We start from the raw sequence: 22,520 nt of genomic DNA, 5'->3' as shown, positions 1-22,520 counted from the left end.
AACTTTCCAGGCCCTTATCATGTTTGCTTGAACAGTAGTTTTTTTGACTCCCTTTTGTGGAAATCTTTTTTTTTTAAAAACTCAAAGCCAGTTTTTCTGCCTCCAGTATTGCCTCTCACCTCTAGGCTCTGTTGTATACTGCCACCAGAGAGGTCTTCCTAGAGTATAAACGTTTCTGTGTCATTTCTTTTCTTAAGACCTTTAAAGATCCTTATTACCTGCTGCATATAAGTCTAGATTTCTCTTTGTAGCATAACAACTTCCTATGATTCAGCTCTTGGTTATATCTCTAGCTTATCTCTTGCCAGCTGCTACTTTTCCTCCCATGCTCATATTTCTGCCAAACCGAAGTTCTTTAAATTTTTAAATTTCTTGAAAATGCTATATAGTTTCACACATCCTACATTTGAACATGGTCTGTTCCTTCTGTCTGTTCTTTTTCACCTTTTCTGGGCTTGCTGGATCTTGCTTAACTTTCATTTAGTAGACATTTGTTGAGTACTCACCATGTGCAAAGTACCTTGGATGAGATTGTGACTTTTGGATATGCATACTATATCACTTCTTTCTGCTTAGTACTAGCTAACTAGCAGTCTCAGAGTGAAGTGTGGCTCCTAAAGAGAGGTTAGGGTAAAGTTAGGGTCTGGAGTAGTTGTATTGGAGAAACACAAGCTAGAGCAGGAGATGGTGACTAGAGTTGGCAGGTAGTTATACACATAAAAAAGGGAGGAATAAAGAGTAGATGAAGGACAAAATTGGTGCCTATAATAGGGAATAGTTTTCAGTATAATTACATAGTAAAGGTTTTTTTGATAAGAGATTTTATAACAGTTATATTATGTAATATTTATGGTTTTTCATCCCTGTTTGAGAATAAAACATAAAAGATTGGGACTTACATTTTTTATTTTCATTTAAAAAATCAAATTGATCTTAAAAATCTTAATTTCTAAGTTGCTATGAAAGATGAACTGATTTTATTTCCACCACTGAAGGATTCTTTGAAATGAGTATTTTATGCTAATTTAGAACCCATTTTCTAGAATGATGGATTTATTTTTTTTATTTTTTTTTTTAAATTTTTTTATTAATTTTTATTTATTTATGATAGTCACAGAGAGAGAGAGAGAGGCAGAGACACAGGCAGAGGGAGAAGCAGGCTCCATGCACCGGGAGCCCGACGTGGGATTCGATCCCGGGTCTCCAGGATCACGCCCTGGGCCAAAGGCAGGCGCTAAACCGCTGCGCCACCCAGGGATCCCTAGAATGATGGATTTAAAAGAAAAAAAATAAACCTGTTATGGAAATTCCAAGTATATACAGAAGTAGAGACAATAGTATAATAACCTCCATGAACTCATTAACTTCAACATATGGCCAGTCTTGTTTTATGGTCTTCTCCTTCTCCCATCTCAAGCCCAATCCCAGATTTTTCATATATTTTAATCTTTATCATCTTATCCATAAATATTTAAATATATAATATTTGTTCTTAACCACACGAAAGTATAAGTTCATAGAATTCTGTTTACTAAATTTAAATGATTTGAATTTAAAATATTCAAATTCTCTTTTTGATATTGGCATCCTTTTAATTTCTTCAGTTACTTATTAAAAATAGGGAAATAGTAGTACACAAAAGTTGCATGCTAAATATTTCATGTTGCTTTGTTTTTGCAATTCCTGCACACAACATTTCTCTATTTTTAGCAGTTTAATATTGTTTTCAGGAAGTTATATTTGAAGTAAGCTCTCCAATTTAATTTGACAAACCTGTAATGAATGCTTATAGTATCCCAGGCACTGTGCTATTTGCTATTTGCTGTTTGTCCTCTATAAGTATTTGTGAAAGTTAAAGACAGTCAATACCAAACACTGATGTTTTTGTCTTTTAATATTATAAACATTAGAAGTATGTGCTGTCAGTTAAAGTTTTAGGACAATTAATATTTAAATGTTATTGTAGAAGCTCAGGATGGAAAGATCATGAGCATTAGAGTCTTAAAAGATACAAATTTGGATTCCACTTTAATTGCTTACTATCTTTTGGGAGATTCTCCTAACCTATGATGTTGCAGTTTCTTGGTCTGCTAAAACTTACTTAGTAAATAAAACTTTGCATAGGGTTGTTTGCAAGAATAAGAAAAAAGCACTTATCACAGTGTCATCCAATGATATGTGCTTAGTAAATGTTAAGTAGCCATTATTGTTGATGATGTTTTTGTCATTAAAAACATGAATTCATCCTTTTTCCTCAACTTTGAATTCTTCCCAGTCAAATGACAACTTTCTTCTCGCCACTTATCGGTGCCAGGCAAATACCACAAGGCTGGAACTCAAGGTAAAAACATTTGAAATTTAAAAAAAAAAAAAAAAAACATTTGAAATTACCTTTAATTGAAAACTTGAACTTTTTTCCTTTTGGTATATCTTGCAACATATGGTCTCATTTCTTTGTATTTTTTTTTCTCCCTGAAATGAATTGGAGTAATGACTTTTGGATGACAAGTTAGGTTTCAACTAGCGCCAACCATCATCATCTCTGCTATTGGCTTCTCTAGAATTACCCATCCTGAATTTCTTCTAAGTGGAATTCTTTTTTTCTAATTTTCTATTATGAAAGTTTCAAATGTACATAAAAGTAATGACTTTAGTTTCGGCAGTCATCAACTCATAACATTCTTGTTTATACTGTCCTTGTCCATTCCAAATTATTTTGAAGCAAATACAAGATATTTTATAATTTCATTTGTAAATATTTCAGTACATATGTCCAAAAGATACTATCTGTTAAAACGTAAGCACACTACTATTATCACACCTAAGGAAAATTAACAATAATTCCTTACTATCATCAAATATTTAGTATTTAGATTTCACTGACTTTAATGTTTATAGTTTGATCCAGTCAAGGTCCAAATACGATAATTTGGTTACTGAAGTATCAGAGTATTTGCCCTATATTTTTCTACCACCCAGATTTTTCTGATTGTGTTCCAATAATGTCATTTATTACCATATATTCTAAAGAAAATATTTTAATTTTTCTTTAGTAATTTAGTAATATCTCTTATAATTAAATACTGATTATAGCACACAAATCTATTTTAGTTACTTAATTTGTGTGAGGTTTTAAAAAAATTATTTTTTATACATTTATGATCTAAAAATTAAGGGTTGTAACTGTTTTCCTTGTGTTGCTGATGTTCAGAAACTCAAAGCCTGTTTTTCTCAAGAGAGATGCTGTAGTTAAGGAAGTTCCAATTAAATGTAGGTTTTTTTCTAAACAATTTTAGTCTGCATAAGTTCCTTCTTGTGGATTTTGAAAGCAAAGTTGAAAACTAGAATAAATTTATTTCTAAACAAATATACTTAAAACATATTTTTTGTAACTTCATTAAACATTTTAAGTTACATTTCCACTGAACAACACTGCCAATAAATTGGGAAGTAGGCCTAAAAATATTAAAAAGCTGTGTTCTTTTTTTAAAAATTGGATGCAATAATAGATGTGAAAAAATTACAAAAAGAGAAGAAAAAGTTGGAACTTATCTTGCCATATGCTAAAACATAACACAAAACTACTATAATGAAAATAGTGTAGGGTATTTATAAGACCTAAATAGGGGGATCCCTGGGTGGCGCAGCGGTTTGGCGCCTGCCTTTGGCTCAGGGTGCGATCCTGGAGACCCGGGATCGAATCCCATATCGGGCTCCCGGTGCATGGAGCCTGCTTCTCCCTCTGCCTATGTCTCTGCCTCTCTCTCTCTCTCTCTGTGACTATCATAAATAAATAAATTAAAAAAAATTTTAAAAAAAAAGACCTAAATAGGTAGAGCACCATAATAGAAATAGAGCCCACTATACATTTATGGAAATTTAATGTATGATATTTTTATGTAAGGGAAAATTCTATTAAATTTCTATTTCTATTTAAAAATTGATGTTGACACAACTGGCACCTATCTGGAATAAAATCAAGTGGATTCTTATATTAATGCCATATTTAAAAAATAAATTCACATGAGTTAAGTACTTTATTTTTAAAAAGAAGGAAATTTAGTTGTCTTCTAGGTAATGGGTAAATATCAATAAAATACAAAGACTGTGTATAACTTGTTATTAAAAAAAAAAAAAAGATTTCCACAAAAGGGAGTCAAAATAGCTAACAAATACTAAAAGAAGATGTTCTACCTTATTATTTGTTAGAGAAATTCAAATTAAAATAAACAGAAAACATTTGCTATCTAAGAGACTGGCAAAAAATTTTAAAAGGGAACATCACCAGATGACAGGGATGAGAAAAAGGACACTCTCAACCATAGCTGAAGGAAATAAAAATTGTTATAACTACTTTGGAAAACTGGCAAAGTCCCATTTGGAAGAATCTATTTTATGGCAACAAAATCACACTATCATACACACAGATGTATATTTCATTAACTGCAGCAATGGAACCAAGGTGGACATTCAGTAATTGAATGATTGAATAAATAGCTGTTTATGCATTCCATGGAATGTAACACAGGTGCAATAAAGAATGCATTGATCTATTCCTCTTAACATGGAGTAAACTCCATGAAAAATGAAATGTGAATGAAATCCCTGTATATGTAAATACATTTTACCTATAGTGGTATAAATATGAAGAAAGATATGAAAATACACACACCTGTCTGATATAACAGGTTATGAAATAGGGGGAAAGCATGGGTGGGATGGGAGTGGGTGGCATTGGAGACGCAGAGATAAGGGAAAAAAGTAATTATTAGAAATAAAAACAAAGATGTCTGATAGAAAAAGAATTTATTCCTATGCAATTACGCTTTTATTTTTATACATCTGCATAGAGAAATGTGTGAAGGCATGACCAATATAGCAGTAATGATCATCTCTGGGTGGGAGGATTTTAGGTGACTTCTATGTTTATCATAATTTTTCTTTACTTATATTTTTAATAGTGAGTATGAATTATTATATAATCAAGGCAGTATGACTTTTTATTGTGGAAACAATTATGTGCCAGTGTAAGCCTATATTTTAGAACCAAATCCTGAAATATGGCTGTATCAGATATATTTTTAATTTCCTATCTGTATTTGTATCTTTTCTCTTTTTATCTTTCCTCTCTTTCCATTTAGAGCAATATTTGCAGTATAACATTTGCAAAAAACCTTGCTTTAAACTTTTATGTTTCCCATTAGGTAAAACATTGATTCTCTGCTGCCCCCACCCCCCGACACGCTAGGAAAAGTGTGAATTAAAATATCAGCTAGCTTAGAGAAGCTACCATGGTAATACAAGAGGTACTACAGTCCATCTCATGAATTTGAACTGAGAGGAGCAGAAAGTGGGCCAGGAGGGAGAAGCCGGATGGCTTTCCAACCCCTCCCCTCTAAAATTAGTTCTTCACAGTTTAATGAATTATTATTTTCTGTTAAGTGTTTTGAATTCTCAGGATGTCCAACCAGGTACATTTAAAATATCTCAAAAGAATTTCCTAATTCAAATATGTAATAATTAGATGGTGTTTATTTCTCTATTCTCATGGAAAATCAAGAATTAAGTTCTTAGATTTTTTTCTGTCAATAGGTTTTTTTTTTTTTTTTTTAAGATTTTATTTATTTATTTGGGAGAGAGTAGAGTGGTGGTGAGGGGCAGAGAGTGAGGAAGAAGCAGATTCTCCTCTGAGCAGGGAGCCCAACACAGAGCTCAACCCCAGGACTGAGATGACCTTGAGCCAAAGACAGACGCATAACTTACTGAGCCACCCAAGTGCCCCTCTGTCAAAAGATTTTTATAATAGCTTTATGCTGTAATACCCTTACTTAACGAGAAAATGAAGTATTCCATTTAAGTTTTAATTATTTGAAAAACTTATCCTCTCAATGAAAATGTTTAAATTTTAACCACTTTTTATGTGAATCTTATGAAATTACATTATACACCTATGTTTTTAGATGTGATAGGGTAGTATGTGAGAATCTATGTTTTTTGGACTGGCATAGCACTGCTAAATGTAGACAAATCACCTAAAAGTATGTCATGGAGATAACTTCTATAGATAGATAAAGTTTACCTTTGACTACCCAAATCTTTCTATTTTTTTAAATTTTTTTAAAGATCCTATTTATTTATTCATGAGAGACACAGAGAGAGAGGCAGAAGCAGGCAGAGGGAGAAGCAGGCTTCCTGCAAGGAGCCTGATGTGGGTCTCGATCCCAGGACCCTGGGATCATGACCTGAGCCAGAGGCGGATGCTCAGCCACTAAGCCACCCAGGTGCCCCGCCAAAATCTTCTTTAAATTTTCCTTTACTCTAGATAAAAAGCAGTTGTTAAATAGAATGTCATTATTTACTTCAGAATATTACAGAAGAGATTAAGGTCTAATTACTTGGTTACTTGTGTTGAACATTTTAAAGATGACATTTATGTTTTGTTGCTAGATTTTTAAAATTTTCTTTTCTCTTTTGTGTTAAATCAGATTCGTTCAATTGAAGGCCAATATGGCACACTTCAAGCATATGTGACTCCAAGGATTCAACCTAAAACCTGTCAGGTCCACCAGTACCTTATCAAACCGCTTTCACTCCATCAAAGAACTCACTTTATTGATCATGACAGGTAGGACAAAGGAAGAAGCAGTTTATTTTTTAGGATATTACATGATGCAAATACATTTTTCACTTTTATAGTACAAATTCTGGTAGCTAGTTATACATTTTAAAAATTAAATATTTAAACATTATGGATTCATAATTTTAATATAAGATTTGTCTTCTTTTAAAGGTTGATTTAAGGTGAATTCTCCTGTCTTTCTCAAATATTACCATTCTGATATCAGCAGAGCAATAGTTCTCTCTCCCAAACACCTATGATGAATAAATACGATTTAGCATTTCAGTTTCTCTCTGAATAGGCTCTTACTGTTACAGGATTTCTTTCTACATGGGTGCCCGCCGTTCTTTGTCATGCCATTTTAAAGAATGAAAAGATAGACCAGACAGTGGTGGGTAGCAAAGCAAGCTTATTGAGCAATAGCAAAACTATAATACAAAGCTCCCAAAGAAGGAGGGAACCTGAGAGGGTTATCAATGGAGTTTCTAAGTCTGGGGGTTTCTATGGGCTGTTTTAATCTGATTACTCATCCCTGTGCCTGTCATCCAATCAAGTTTTTGTCCCCTATCACGTGGGAAAGGGTGGAGGGCTCCTTCCAGGGAGGTGTAAAATCCTTTTAAGTGTGGTTTAGTCTCCTTGGGGGGGGGGGGGGTGCTTGTCCCTGCCTGCTTGCCTTCAGCTATCCTTTATCATTATTATATTAGTCTCAAACATTATGTTTTCTATTTTACCTCAGGGAATACTGGTAAAGCAATTGGTTGTGATAGTCCCTTATTTCTGGATTCCATTTCAAGTTAAGCATCCTTCTGTTGGTAGTTTTTCATTTTCTTTCCTAAAGATGAGACGCCATGGACTTAAATATAAGTCTGACAAGCAAACAAGACAGGTAGTAATGTCTCCATTTTATAGATGAGAAATGGAGGCTTGGAAAAGTTAACTAACTTGTTTACAGAAAATAGTTATGGTTGGAGGCCAAAGCCCATGTTTTTTTATATTGCAGTTGGTAATTTTAAAGATATGTAATTTAAATAAGATATAAGGAGAAATATTCTTAGTGAAGATTTTGAGAAAACATTAAAGAGAATAGATTCTTTATGGTTTTCTTCCTGTTTTAAAGTCTAACTTGTTAATGGAGGTAGTACATGGTGTGCTGGAAAGAACAGCAAACTGGGAATCAAGAGACCAAGATTATAATCTTACATCTTATCTAATGTTCCTTTTTGACTTTGGGGAAAGCATTTAATCTCTCTGGTTTTAGGTTTCTTATCTGCAAATGAGAGGGTTGATCTGGATGCTCTCAAAGGTCCCATCTTGTTCTTAGATTCTTTAATTCTGTGTCTTCTTAAAATTCCTCTGAATCCTTAATTCCTTGCATTTTCTTAACTGTTCACAATCATCTATTTATTTTAAATGTATTTGACTTATTTTACAACCTTTTGTGTACATGTGCATATGTATGTGTGTGATTTTGCAAAGTAAGAAGTATTGTATTCCATATTCCTGCAAGATAGGTATTTTTCTCTAACTTGCCCAGTGCTTCACAGCTAGTAAACAGCTAGAAAATAATGGAGCAAGGTTTCAAATCCATGTCTATTTTACTTGAAAGCCCAATTCTTCACCTTCACATTATGCTGATTCTTTCCTTCAGGAAATTCTTGTTCAAGTATATTTTGGAGTTTATATAGATGAACTTTTAAAAAATGAAGTCTACCTAAATAAACTGAATTTTATTTGTAAAGCTAATATTTTACTTAATATTAAAAATACTTTTTTTAAAAAATAAAAAATAAAAATACTTTTTTCATGAAACTGAAATTTTTATTTATCTGATGATTAATATTAATCTGAGGAAAATTAAATGGATATTTTTCTATTTGTTGAACCACTATGCAGAATTCTGTTTGTTCATGTGTTATGCACATAAATACCTTCACATATTCCCACACACAAATCTGTACCCCCACTATTAAATTACAGACCTATGAATACACTGACTTTAACGGGCCAGTTCAGTTTTGCTGAAGTTCACTCCTGGGTGGTTTTTTGCCTACCTGAAGTTCCTGAAAAACCTCCAGCAGGAGAATGTGTGACATTTTACTTTCAGAACACCTTCCTGGATACCCAACTTGAAAGTACCTACAGGTAAATAAAACTTATTACTGGCTTGCAAATATTTTTATATAAATGGAGTTCTAATTTTTCATTTGTTTTAAGGCAGGAATAATTTGAAAATAATATTATTGAAAGCTTATACTGTTCAAGAGAATCTATTGAAAAACAAGTAGAATTAATGAGCTTAAAAATGATTGAATACAGATGAATATGAAAGATCAATACCTTTCCTGTTCCCAACAATAACCAGTTAGAAAATAAATTATTTTAAAAGACACTATCAGAATAACAATAACAGTAACAAAATATCCATGTAAAATCTGTAGAACTATTCATTAGAAATATGCAGAACTTACATGAGGAAAACTTTAAAATTTTATTGACATAAAAGATTTGATTAAATGGAGTAATATATTCTATAGTCATCCGTATGATGATATTGTAAACATGGCAGTCCTTCCCAAATTGTTTCAGACATTTATCCTGATTCCAGTAAAAATTCTGGTTAAATTTCTTTATGCAAAAATAGGAAATGGCTCAGAACTTGAGAGCTTAGGTTTTTGAAGCTATCATGTTAAAAGTTGGAGGTCATATTCTTCTACACTCTTAAGCTCTTCATTGTACTCCTGCTCCTTCATGTCGCTACTCACTCATCTCCCACAGGCTTCCATAATTTCTGTCTGAATACATTAGAGGCTAAATTTTGCTTCTCCTTTGTTCCTATCTCGGAATGTGAAATGACCTCTTACCTGTCTTAGGTATTTATTATTATTTGTTTGAAGTAAATAGTAATTTTTATGTAAGCTTGTCCCTTCAAATTATTCAAATTAGACTTTAAGCTCCTTATGGGCAGAGTCAATTTCTTAATTATCTTTGTATGTTTCCTCCAAGTACCTACTACATGGCTTTGAACATAGTGGTGCTCAAATATTTTTAGGGTACTTAAAAATACATGTAATATGGAGAAAGTGTGCTTTAGAGGCAGACATTAGGTTTGAATCATGACTCTCTGACTTACCAGCTATTTGACCTATCTGGATTATTTCACTGATTTCAGTTTTCTTTTCTGAGGGATAGAAATAATAGCACTTCAATGAGTGGTGATGATTGATTAAAGAATGTAAATCTTGTGAATCATGCCACAGTGCTAGGTACTATGTGTTTAATATTAAATATCATCAGTTAAAATTAAAGACTAGTGAAAATATCATGATTTCTAAAACATAATTGGAATCAAAATAATATAGGAGTCATCTTCCTAGAAAAAAAATTAGCATTTGTCTACAGGTAGTTAATATAAACTATTAGGGTGTGTGAAAATCAAACAAAAAGACAGCATTTCGAAAGATGGTATATATTTTGATTAGGAAACTTTTGATTATCATAAAAAGGAACCAAATACAGGTAGACCAACATACCAAATAAAAGCTCATATAACTTAAAAGTCCATAGTAATCTGCTTTAGGCACAACTGGGTCACTGGCTTAACTGATGTCATCAAGACTATCCCTTTCCATTGCTCAGCTCTGTTCTTGTCTCTTTTTGGCTTTCCAATTAAGTATCATTGTGGCCACCAGCAGTTCTATCCAGTTTTCTATCTTTTCAGCTAACATCGAGCCTTTCTTTCCCACTGGTTCTAATAAAAGTCCCAGGATTGAGTGTCATTGTAGAGCCGTGAACCATTGTGGTCAGGAATGTCACATTTAGTGACAAATTGCTAAATGCTTCCTCCTAAAGTCTCACAAAAAGGGTTGAGGCCAGTGCCAGTGAAACTATAGTTGATTCTTAAACAACACAAGTTTAAACTGTGAGAGACCACCTATATACATTTTTTTAAATAAATACAGTATGGTACTGTAAATGTATTTTCTTATGATTTTCTTAATAGCATTTTCTTTTTTCTAACTTACTTTACTGTGAGAATATAGTATATAATACATATGACATACAAGATATGTGTTGATTGACTGTTTATATTATTGGTAAGGCTTCTGGTCAGCAGTAGGCTATTGCTAGTTAAGTTTTTGGGTAATCAAAAGTTATATGCAGAGTTTTGACTGCAGGGGTTTGGCAGCCGAACCCCCCACATTGTTCAAGGGTCAACTATATGGATTGAGTAGGGTTAGAGAAAAAAGAAGTGGTTCTGTAAAGAAGATGACGGGTCCTGTGTCTGTAAGAAATGGCAGTGGATGATGGGCATGGAAAAACAGAGCTATTATTCTTATGTTTAGTATCAGCTTTCTTTTAAGAATGAAGAATGTAGTCATGTTGTAATTTATGTGAGTACGTCGAAGAAAAATATACTTATGTGTAATAAGCAATTCTAAGTGCATTTCATATACATACAGAGTTAGCTGTTGGAAATTTTATTAGTCAAAGTAAAGAAAAAAGATGCTTTAATGAAGGACTTATATATATTGACGTATGTTTGGGAGGCATATATCTAACATCTTTTATTTAGTTTCACAATTTTGCTCACATGAAAACACATGAAAACTTTGTATAACAGTAAAAGATTACACATTTTAAGTATGCTTTATATTAATAATGAGATACGTATATAAAGAAATCTAAAATCAAATGAATTCTAAACACCAAGTACTGGTTATAAAATATTGTACTTACTGGACCTACTTACTATATTTATTTTTTTCTAAAGTTGTTCTTTTAAAAATATATTAATTTTATAGAAAAGGAGAAGGAATTTTTAAATCTGACAACATTTCTACTATATCCATCCTCAAAGATGTGCTGTCTAAAGAAGCTACCAAAAGGAAAATTAACCTCAACATATCATACGGTAAAAAAAAAAAAAAAAAGAAAAAGAAGAAAAATAAATCATTCTTTCTGTGGTACTGGTTTTTTGTTGTTGTTACAATAAGAATGTTTCTGATCAAAGTGACTTAGCTAATCATGCCTGGCTCACCTTCTTCTAGAGATAAATGAAGTATCAGTCAAACACACTTTAAAGCTAATCCACCCAAAGCTGGAGTACCAATTGCTTTTGGCTAAGAAAGTGCAATTAATTGATGCTTTAAAAGTAAGTATACATTTACATGGACTCATGATCACTACTTTATGGTGATGGGATTTCTAAAATTATAGACTTTAAAGTTACATGGATTTAACTTTGAACATTAAAGTCCTTTGTTTTTTATTTTAAATAAGGAATTGCAGGTTCACGAGGGAAATACAGACTTTCTGATACCAGAATATCGCTGTATTCTAGAAGAAGCAGATCACCTACAGGAAGAATACAAAAAGCAACCTGCACATCTTGAAAGACTGTACGGTTAGTAGACTATTCTAGAAAATCTTGCTATATTTCTTTTCTGCTGGCTATTTGTGAAGGATCATGTGAGAGAAGCTAGGCAGAAAGATAAGTGAAGATTATAAAAATCATGAACCAGTGACAACCAATTTATTTCATTGAATATTTTGTCAAATTTTTTAATTAATATTTTTACTTGACAAAATAAAAGTTAAGTGAAATACATGTAATGCAATAAATTAATCTGTATATGAAGAAATCTGGTGTGAAATGAATATAACCTATGAAGTAGGTTAAAATGTAGGCTGTATTTCACACAAATAATTTTTAGGTTATGATGATAATGTGAAATATCAAAATGCAACATTTAATATTTTTTAGACAAAATGTAAGGGGTATATATGTGCTGTCAATTTACAGTTGAAAACTTGTTTTGCTTTGATGGTGACAAGTTGGGTGTTTCACAAATTGTCTTGAAAAACATCGAGAGCAAGAGAGATATATAGGAAGAGAGAGAAAGGATAGAACAGCTTAAGGAAAACATTTTTTTTTTGTGATTTTTATATAATACCTATTGTGCAGAGCACGTTTCTTTATAATATCTTAATTAATCAGATATTTAATCCTTCCAACAGTTCTGCAAGGTAGATGGTGTTATTGTTATTTTTCACATTTTTTTTAAACTGAAACCTGAGACTAAAAAGTTTGTTGTCACATAGGTAGTAGCACAGCCTGCATTATAATTTCCTCATCCCAAAATGCTTGCTTTTTTTTTTTTTTTTTAAATGCTTGCTTTTTGTACTATACCAAATCTTCTGTAGAGTCAGTTGGTATCATCAATCCACACTGATCTTTGAGCCTGCCTAATGAATTTTATACCCAGGGACTTGCTCACAAACTATAACAATAAAATCTAGTATCTTAATATTGATTATATGGCAAACACATAATCTTTTATCCTTACAATAACTTAGAGGATGGGTGGTACAAAACCATCTCTTATCACAAGTTCCAAAATCTAGAATGCTTTGAAAACTAAAACTTTCATAAATCATTTGGCAGCAAATTTGACTTGATCTAAATTAATAATTTAACGATAAAACCTCACTTAAACTGACAATTGAGGTTATTTATAGTCATTTTTATTCTACTTAGTATGAATATTTATCCATATATTTTGCTGCAAAAACACTATTGTGTTTTTTTGGTTTTTAAAGATTTATTTAGTTATTCATGAAAGAACAAATAACACAGAGAGAGAGGCAGGGATATAAGCATAGGCTCCCCTTAGGGAGCCCAATGTGGGACTCAGTCCCGGATCCCAGGATCATGCCCTGAGCCAAAGGCAGAGGCTCAACCACTGAGCCACTCAGGCGTCCCACTATTGTGTTTTGTTTTCAGATGCTGCCGCCCATTTCCCTTGGATATTATGCCATATATGATGTATTCCTTTTATTATCTTTCTAAAATATGAAAAATTCTGAAACACGTCTTAGATAAATTCCAAGAATATCCATCATATTAATTGAATATTTTAATTCAAATAGAACTGTTAAGAACAAGATCTGTTGGGGTACCTGGGTGGCTCAGTTGGTTAAGCATCGGCTTTATCTCAGGTCATAATCCTGAAGTCCTGGGATTGAGCCCCAAGTGGGGCTCCCTGCTCAGCGAGGAGTCTGCTTATCCCTGTCCTTCTGTTCCTCCCCCTTCACCCTGTTCAGGCTCTCTTTTGTTCCCTCTCAAATAAAAATAAAATCTTTAAAAAAAAAAAAAACCGCATCTGTCTACATTTTGTCAAAATGGTCAGCTTGGGAAGAAAAATAAAACCACTTGCGATGTTACATATATACCAATAGCAGTTCACAGCATGTCAGCAGTTAATTGTCTGAATTTAGTAGCTTTTAACTAATAAGAGGATTACTAGCCAAATTATTTGATTTGAAGCTTGCCTTAAAATCCCCCCAAATAAATATTTTTAAAAATATCAATACTTTTAGTTTTGTATATATTTAAAAATGCAGTTAATGAGTGCTTAGAAATAGATTCTCAGGTATCACTTTCATTAAGAACTGTGTTAATTAGAACTAATCAATAACAAGAAATTAACATTTTTCTTTATAGGCATGATCACTGATCTTTTCATAGATAAGTTCAAGTTCAAAGGCACCAATGTAAAAACCAGAGTGCCTCTTTTACTGGAGATTCTGGACAGTTACGACCAAAATGCATTGATTGCTTTCTTTGATGCTGCATGAAATGTACACAAGGTAAAGTTCCAAAGAAGTTGTCTTTTTAAACGAAATATTTTAAAACAGAATTGTGGCACAAGCTAACTGTACTTACTTGTATTTCAAATGCTTTTTAATATAATCTAAAAACATTTAAGATGTGACTTCCTTTACTAATGCTTCTATTTTGAGAAATGGAACTTTTTAAAAATAAAGAGAATTTTTATTTTGGAACAAGTAGAATGATTATAAGGAATTTCAATGAACTTTTTGCAAGTGGATATTTTAACTTTTAAATGAGAAATATTTGGAAAATAAATTCAAATATTTAACAAGCTACACGCACATATAAGCTGCTTTACAGTTTTCAAAGTGTATTTACATATAGTACTTCATCTGAGCTTCACAATATATATTTATTGTTATTTTGTCAAGTCGTATAAGAAAACTGATTCTCTGTGAGGTTAAGTGATGAAGAGGACATGCTGTTGTTATTTTGTAAAGCTGGGACCAGATTCCAAGTTCTGGTGCCTGGTTTGTGTCCTGGTTACTATATAAGGACCAGTTATATATTGTTAACCAGTAAGAATAACTTACTAATTATTTTTTCTAGGAGTTGAGATTGATTTGCAACTGATTTTTTTTTAAGATTTTGTTTATTTATTCATGAGACACACACACACACACACACACACACACACACACACGCACACGCAGAGGCAGAGGCAGAGGCAGAGGCAGAGGCAGAGGCAGAGAGAAGCAGGCTCCATGCAGGGAGCCTGATGTGCGACTGGATCCCTGGTCTCCAGGGTCACACCCTGGGCCAGAAGGCAGCGCTAAACCACTGAACCACCTAGGGATCCCCCAATTTACAACTGATTTCACTCTTGCTAGGTAATGTTTTGTGACCCGTGCTCAGTTTGTGAGCTTGAGTATGCTCAGTGCTATAAATTTTGGCCAGGGAAATGAGCAGAGCTGCACAGATTGAAGGGATCTTCACTTGCTCTCCTGTAACCAGTGGAACTGTACAAGGGTACTACATGTGAATAGTGCAGAAATAGTGATGGCCTCTTAGATTTTCCTGCACTAGTGTCCACTGACTTGTTTTATCATGTAGAGAGGGAAATAAGACTTTTAAAGCTACAGAAGTTTTATTCACTAATGTTAATTCATGTTTCTTCATACTCAGGAGAATATTGTGTTTGAAGATTGTTTTAAAATGGCGTAAAGATTATATAATCATGTTTTCAAGAAGGGCACCCTCATGAATTTGTCAGAAAACAATGTCTCTTAATTCTTTACCATTATATTAATATATGCAAGCCTTGTTTATTAAATCTGAAAACTTGTTAAAGGCACATATCACTGAGAGTTTTATTTTAAAAGGTCATGTTTTTATTATATTCAAACAGCCTTCATCGCTAAATGGAACAAAATTCTGTATCTATGTCACTAGAAATTTCACTGGGTGCTTTTTTGTTGGCTGGCACAGCTGGGAAAAGCATCAAAATTAGTGACTGTCTAGTTGAATTTCTTCCAGTACATTACTGTTTGTTTATATATATGTATCAACAGTAGTTAAGGTAGCACCTACCTAATCACATCCTCATGAGGTGAATTCGGAAGCACGACTGAAGAACCCCTAAATGATAAATGACAGTACAGTCCACACTCGAGTATCAGTAAGCAAGCATGTTAATGATTTATGCACATTACATAATCACAACAGCCATACGACATGTAGCATTTTTAGCCCCAATTAATAGATGAGAACACTGAGAATCAGAGACTTGTCATCACTGGGCCCGCCTACCAGGCCGGTTCGCAGCTGGGTCGGATCCGAGCTTGGGAGACCAGTCAGTCCAGCCAACTGAGGGCCCCACGGCCAGCGTTAGGCAGGCGCGGCCACTAACAATTGCTGGAGTTTGACTCCGTCGGTCCTAGAGACAGCCGTGGCCCAGCACCCTCGGGTCACCAAGTGGCCCAGTTTAAAGTCACTAGAAGTTCAGGCCCCGCCTCTTTGGCCGGCGCAGGCGTTTTCCCTCCCGCCGCCTTTCAGCGTTTCTCCGCCCCCGCTCCGTGGCCTTCACGGCTTCCTTCATTTGTCTGCGACCGTGTCGCCTTGAGTGACGTCACGGGCATCGGCCCTTCCCATTGGCCCATTTCAATAGTCGCGGGATACTTGAACTGCACGAACAGCCGCCGCTCCGGCGGGCTGCTCGCTACATCTCGGGGGCGTCTTTAGCCCTCCACGCCCGGCAGTTCCTGCCTGAGCCTTTCGCAACGTCCTCGGAGCTGCGCGATCCCGAGCGAGCAGGCTGGCCCGGACTGCCGCGGGCGGCTGCGGCTGGAGCGTTTCTCGGCGGGGTCGGCGGGACGCAGTACACGCCGCTTGGCGCCGCAGGCTGATCCCGCCGCGACCCGGGAGCAGTGATGTTGGGCAGCTCGGAGCCTGGGCCTGAGGCCCGCGAGGCGGGCTCGTCGCTGCTAACGTTGCAGCATACGGCGCTCCAAGAGGACCAGGAGAACATCAACCCCGAGAAGGCGGCGCCCGCCCAGCAGCCCCGGACCCGGGCCGGGTTGGCGGTCCTGAAGGCCGGGAACCAGCGCGTCCCAGCGCCGCAGCAGAGGCCCAAGACACGGCGGGTAAAGAGATGAACGATATCTGCAGGCGAGGAGGGCCGAGCGGGAGTTTTGCACGAGGTTTAAGCAGGCCGGGGAGCGTGGCGAGAAAGCATCTTCCGAGCTGTTGTAAGGGAGGCCTGGGTCTGCAGTCCCCTTGATGCCTAGTGTTGTGGCGCGGGGGATGCCACGTAAATCTTTCCCATAGCTCTCTTCGCTAGCGCTGTGTGTTTTGCTGCCTGTCTGCTCTTTATTTGGTATATTTTTCGATAGAAAATGAGGGTCAGACCGAGCCCCGCGACGTATGTCCGCGCTTTCCTCGCCGCTTTAAACCCCAGGCACTGCCCTAGGATCTGGACCCCCTTCCTGCTCGCCATTTGGTTAAGATTACCTTTACTTTAGGAAAGAGTATAAAAAATAATTTGCTTTTATTAAATTCCGCCATTTTACCGGCTTTGCTCTGTTGCTCCACCCTGGGGCCAAAGCGGTGAACCAACACCTCTTTGCCGGCTCTCCTAAACTTGTCATCATTCAGCCTGCCACCCCACTCATCTTGTGGCCTTGATTAGTTTTGCATAAATGCATTTAGTGTGAGTCTATAACTTATGTAGAAATGCCGCTAACGAACTTGAACATCCCTTTCTTCAGCTATTCAAACTTTACTGCCTGGATTTTGTCCTAGATAGTTTAATTTCCTGAGAGTATTTGGGAGTGAAAACAGAAACTGAGAACCGTAAGGGGAAGAAAGCAAGCAGAACTCCATTTAATAGGCTCAAAACTAGCTATTCATTTCTTTTTAGGTTGCACCTCTTAAGGATCTTCCTATAAATGATGAACAAGTCACTGTTCCTCCCTGGAAAGCAAACAGTAAACAGCCTGCATTTACCATTCATGTGGATGAAGCAGAAGAAGAGACTCAGAAGAGGCCAGCTGAATCTAAAAAAACAGAACATGAAAATGTCCTGGCTTTTAATTCAGCTATTACTCTACCTGGACCAAGAAAACCACTGGTACCTCTTGATTATCCAATGGATGGTAGTTTTGGTAAGTTTTAAAGAACATCTGTATCAAATCAGTGTAATCCTAAAGTGATTATGGATTAATGATAGTTTCATTTTAAGACATTATTTTACCTGACCCTTACTATATAATGAATTTGATGTAACGTAACAAAGTTTAAAAAGGGTATGATTCATCTCCGATCTCACAGCTCATACATTGACCTAGTGACCTATAAATCCTAACTGGGTGCTCCTTCCTTCCCATATTACTGCCAATCACATCAATTTAATTAGATCTCAGACCCTTATTTTAATCTGACCCTGGAAATGTTTGCCTGCTTGGGAGAATAGATTTGAACCGTATTCATAAAACTCACTTTGTACATACCACTTGAGAGTATTTGAATAGGATACAGCTTTCAATATTGTGATATCTAACATCTCTTACAGTTTAAAATTTTCTGTAAATCCAGTCCGATACCAGAGAGGGACACTGTCCTCCTGTGAGGCAAGAGTTGAATCATGACTGCAGCTAACCACATATAAAATGAAGTAGCTGCTATAAAGCAAGCTCTGCCAACAGTTTATGCGTGCAACTTCTTTACCATATGTAGGTCTGTTGAGTCACTGGATAATTCATTCGTTTCATCTCATTTAGGTTTTAGTTCTGTTTTGAGAAGTGGTCTGGGAATAGCAGGAAAATCCTTTGGAAATAAAGTAATTTTTGTATTTTTATTGAAAATTTATAACAAATTTTAACCTCACAATGAAACTTGAAAAGAGTAATGAATGGTATTCTTTGCCTCAAAAAGTAATTTAAAATTACAAAACATGAAACATTTGGTGATTATAGTGTTAATTTGTTTGAATTGCTCATAACAAACCTAATTTTAATTAACATTAACCCTGCTTTTAGTTATTGCTACATTGTTCTTTGAATATGTCAGACTTTGGGGTCAGCACTCTTAGGGTAAATACTACATAATACCACAAAACTTGGATTTTAACTGTCTTTGCAGAATCACTGTACCATTTGCTCTTCTCTCATGGAATATGATTGATACTTAAACATAATAATACATTTTCAAGCACACTCTTTTAGTGGCCTAGCAGTATTTTCTCTTGTTGATTAAAACCAAGTGGACTGGGGATCCCTGGGTGGCTCAGCGGTTTAGCGCCTGCCTTGGGCCCAGGGTGTGATCCTGGAGTCCTGGGATCGAGTCGCGCGTCAGGCTCCCTGCATGGAGCCTGCTTCTCCCTCTGCCTGTGTCTCTGCCTCTCTGTCTGTCTCTCATGAATAAATAAATACTTAAAAAAAAAAAAAAAAAGTGGACTGAGGTACTAAAACCAGAGTGAAATATTCTGTTTCTTTGCCATGAGAAGCTCTTTTTAGTTGGATGAAATAAATGCTTTTGAATGGGATGCCTTACAAAGCCAATCAGTTTGGCTATTAATTAGAAAATTAAACTGTGAACTTAATCTTACTTTTATATTCTCCCAGAGTCACCACATACTATGGACATATCAATTGTATTAGAAGATGAAAAGCCATTGAGTGTCAATGAAGTTCCAGACTACCATGAGGACATTCACACATACCTTAGGGAAATGGAGGTAACAGCTCTGGAATCCAGTTTTTATACTGTTATTCATTGTGGCAAAGTGAAACCAAGAGGATGTTTTTAAGTTTTTTAACTGCTAGTGGATTATTCCGTTGTATTTAGGTTTCTGGTATGTAGCATCTTTGTTAATGGTAGAATAATCTAATTGTAATTTTAACATTATACTAAGTAACTTTCTCAACAGGTTAAATGTAAGCCTAAAGTGGGTTACATGAAGAAACAGCCAGACATCACTAACAGTATGAGGGCTATCCTTGTGGACTGGTTAGTTGAAGTAGGAGAAGAATATAAACTACAGAATGAGACTCTGCATTTGGCTGTGAACTACATTGATAGGTTCCTTTCATCGATGTCTGTGTTGAGAGGAAAACTTCAGCTTGTGGGCACTGCTGCTATGCTCTTGGCCTCGTAAGTCCAACCTGGTTTGTTGGATTAAAAGTGATTGATAACTTCTTGTGTAGGGAAGAAGTTGTGATTTTTAACATTGTGACATTTTAATATACACAAGGCAGAGAGTGACTACTTTAAGGGGTAGCAGTATGAAACAGAGTAAGAAACTAATTTAGGACATTAATTTTCCCAGATCTAGATTTCAGGGAATTTTCTTGAATGAAGATGGGAGACGGGCTACATTTTAATATGCTAGGACTAGATTACCAAGTTTAAAAGTGGTTCCTTCCATCAAAAAGTACTTTCTGGCATAAAATCTTCTCACCATTAAGACATGGAAACTAAATTCAAAAACTAAAAATGTTTATTTTTCTAAGAATTTCCTAAATTTTTAGTTACTTGGTGAACTCTGGCATTGTGGTGGAGTATAGGTTTTGGATTCATTCCATGTATTCTGCTAAAGGGATTTCAGAATTAGATAAACAGCTTGCTTCTCTTTTTGGAAGAACTGATTACTCAAAACTTTTTTCATTGTAGAAAGTTTGAAGAAATATACCCCCCAGAAGTAGCAGAGTTTGTGTACATTACAGATGATACCTATACCAAGAAACAGGTCCTGAGAATGGAGCACCTAGTTTTGAAAGTGCTTGCTTTTGACCTAGCTGCACCAACAGTAAATCAGTTTCTTACCCAATACTTTCTGCACCAGCAGTCTGCCAACTGCAAAGTTGAAAGTTTAGCAATGGTAAGTTCTTTTCATTTTGTTGAATGAAGATTTTTAGGTCACACAGTTTAATTACATAGCTTTGGTCAAGGGATTTAGTATTTCAGGGACAAAGTAGTGTTGCCGCATAAAGAGAGCCTACCATTGGCAAAAGAGAACATGAATTGGGAAAGTACCAGGAGTATAGTGGTATAAGGATGAAGTCTTAAGAAATGGTAGCCAGAAGAGTTGTTTTAAAAATTATTAAAAGAGGAAAAAGTACAGGATGAGAATGGAGCAAAAAACACGAAGATAATGGATGCTATGGGAGGTTTTTTTCTTTGGTTGCCATAGAGCCAGTCTTAAAGAGTGGAAAATGTTAGGGCAGAAGGCAAAAATTTGAGGTTTGAATTCTAGAGCTCTTATAATCATCAAGTGTATTTACTTTTTCATTCCAGTTTTTGGGAGAATTAAGTCTGATCGATGCTGACCCCTACCTAAAGTATCTGCCATCAGTTATTGCTGCAGCAGCCTTTCATTTAGCACTCTACACAGTCACAGGACAGAGCTGGGTATGTATTGCCATGCTTCACATGTCTACCTGGCAACTTGAATATTTAGGCCAGATAATAAGTTAGATAACTGTACAAGTGTTGGTGGTCTAGAGGTACCTACCTGGAAAAACAGTTCAAAAAAATCTAAGCTGCTTAAAGTTTACCTGTTTAGTGTAATATGTTTGTTACACAGAAAGCTTAGTTATTGCTTGGATTTGGAAGATGTGACCTGCTACTGACAGGTAAAGTAGTAAAAATTGATCAAAGTCAGCATAAAAGATGGATTTACAGCTTGAGAACACTAGAAGATTTGTTAGTTGGAGGTGTTAGTCCTAAATTTTATGAAATTCAAGCTTAATACCAACTACTAACTCATTGTGTTTAGTGTTGCTAAAAACAAAACTCAGTGGTTCTCTACTCCTTTCTCTGCAGCCTGAATCTTTAGTTCAAAAGACTGGATATACCTTGGAAAGTCTTAAGCCTTGTCTCATGGACCTTCACCAGACCTACCTCAGAGCACCACAGCATGCACAACAGTCAATAAGAGAAAAGTATAAAAGTTCAAAGTAAGAATTAATATAAATAGGTATTAAAGAAGCTTGCTTTTCCTGGCTACTGTAGGATTCTGAGATCCTTGACATTTTATCAAAGGATTCAAAAGAGGCACAGCCTCCTCTTAGCAGGCCAACTGTTTTGAGCAAGTTGTAGTTAGAGGCTTTATGTTCTCCATTTGAGGGAGAGGAGGGGAGAGGAATGGGGCATGCATGCATGCTTTGTGGACCAGTGATTTAATAACCATTAATTCAGAATAGAAATAGCAGTTTTGAGTTCCTAATTACATGTATCATTCCATGATCTTATCTGATGAACATTTACTGTTTTTTCCTACTTACAGGTATCATGGTGTTTCTCTCCTCAACCCACCAGAGACACTAAACGTCTAACAGCGAAAGACTGCCTTTATTTTCTAAGATGTAAATCACTCAACGTATATGGTGTACAGTTTTTGTAAGGTTTTAATTTTACAATCATTTCTGAATAGTTATGGTCAAGTACAAATTATGGTATCTATTACTTTTTAAGTGGTTTTAATTTGTATATCTTTTGTACATGTAACTATCTTAGTTATTTGGCTAATTTTAAGTGGTTTTGTTAAAGTATTAATGATGCCACCTGTCAGCACAATAAGAGTAAGAATAAATAGATTTGGAAAATTTGGTTTGTAAGTCAAATTGTTTTGACTTTAAGATACCACTCAGAAGAATTAATGTGATTTACTATAGAAGGGGACTGGGAAGGCTTCTCTTAAAATTAAAAATAGTTTTAGGGAAACATTGAAGTTTTAATATTCAGTTTCCTAAGCAACTGGATCAATTTTGTGACTTGAGCATAATCTAA

At 35.4% G+C, this 22,520-nt stretch overlaps 2 protein-coding genes and 1 long non-coding RNA gene across 4 annotated transcripts in view; 2 read left to right on the top strand and 1 right to left on the bottom strand.

Annotated features, from left to right (window-relative positions):
- Window positions 1-15,670, top strand: part of BBS7 (Bardet-Biedl syndrome 7) — a 36,995-nt gene extending 21,325 nt beyond the window's left edge. For both annotated transcript variants that reach the window (XM_055316959.1, XM_055316958.1), the window contains 7 exons: window positions 2,276-2,341; window positions 6,486-6,625; window positions 8,597-8,761; window positions 11,422-11,531; window positions 11,668-11,771; window positions 11,900-12,023; window positions 14,124-15,670. In XM_055316959.1, coding sequence (XP_055172934.1) covers window positions 2,276-2,341; window positions 6,486-6,625; window positions 8,597-8,761; window positions 11,422-11,531; window positions 11,668-11,771; window positions 11,900-12,023; window positions 14,124-14,257 — 843 coding nt within the window. In that variant the 3' untranslated portion in view covers window positions 14,258-15,670. The remainder of the gene's footprint in view (window positions 1-2,275; window positions 2,342-6,485; window positions 6,626-8,596; window positions 8,762-11,421; window positions 11,532-11,667; window positions 11,772-11,899; window positions 12,024-14,123) is intronic.
- On the bottom strand, window positions 2,421-16,232 carry LOC129504316 (uncharacterized). Its single transcript, XR_008663333.1, has 3 exons — window positions 16,044-16,232; window positions 8,671-8,755; window positions 2,421-2,472 (listed from the first exon to the last, which is right to left on the bottom strand). It is a non-coding gene; the product is annotated as an uncharacterized LOC129504316 (long non-coding RNA).
- A 183-nt stretch (window positions 16,233-16,415) lies between these two features.
- Window positions 16,416-22,338, top strand: CCNA2 (cyclin A2). The gene is made up of 8 exons (XM_055316962.1): window positions 16,416-16,876; window positions 17,653-17,896; window positions 19,355-19,467; window positions 19,660-19,883; window positions 20,403-20,610; window positions 21,027-21,140; window positions 21,555-21,688; window positions 22,018-22,338. The coding sequence occupies exons 1-8, from the start codon at window positions 16,664-16,666 to the stop codon at window positions 22,064-22,066; spliced, it is 1,299 nt and encodes a 432-aa protein (XP_055172937.1). The 5' UTR covers window positions 16,416-16,663; the 3' UTR covers window positions 22,067-22,338.
- Window positions 22,339-22,520: the final 182 nt, after the last annotated feature.

Source organism: Nyctereutes procyonoides, unplaced genomic scaffold (assembly GCF_905146905.1).
Source record: "Nyctereutes procyonoides isolate TBG_1078 unplaced genomic scaffold, NYPRO_anot_genome, whole genome shotgun sequence".
Lineage (NCBI taxonomy): Eukaryota > Metazoa > Chordata > Mammalia > Carnivora > Canidae > Nyctereutes > Nyctereutes procyonoides.
This window is presented reverse-complemented; position numbering and strand designations above follow the sequence as displayed.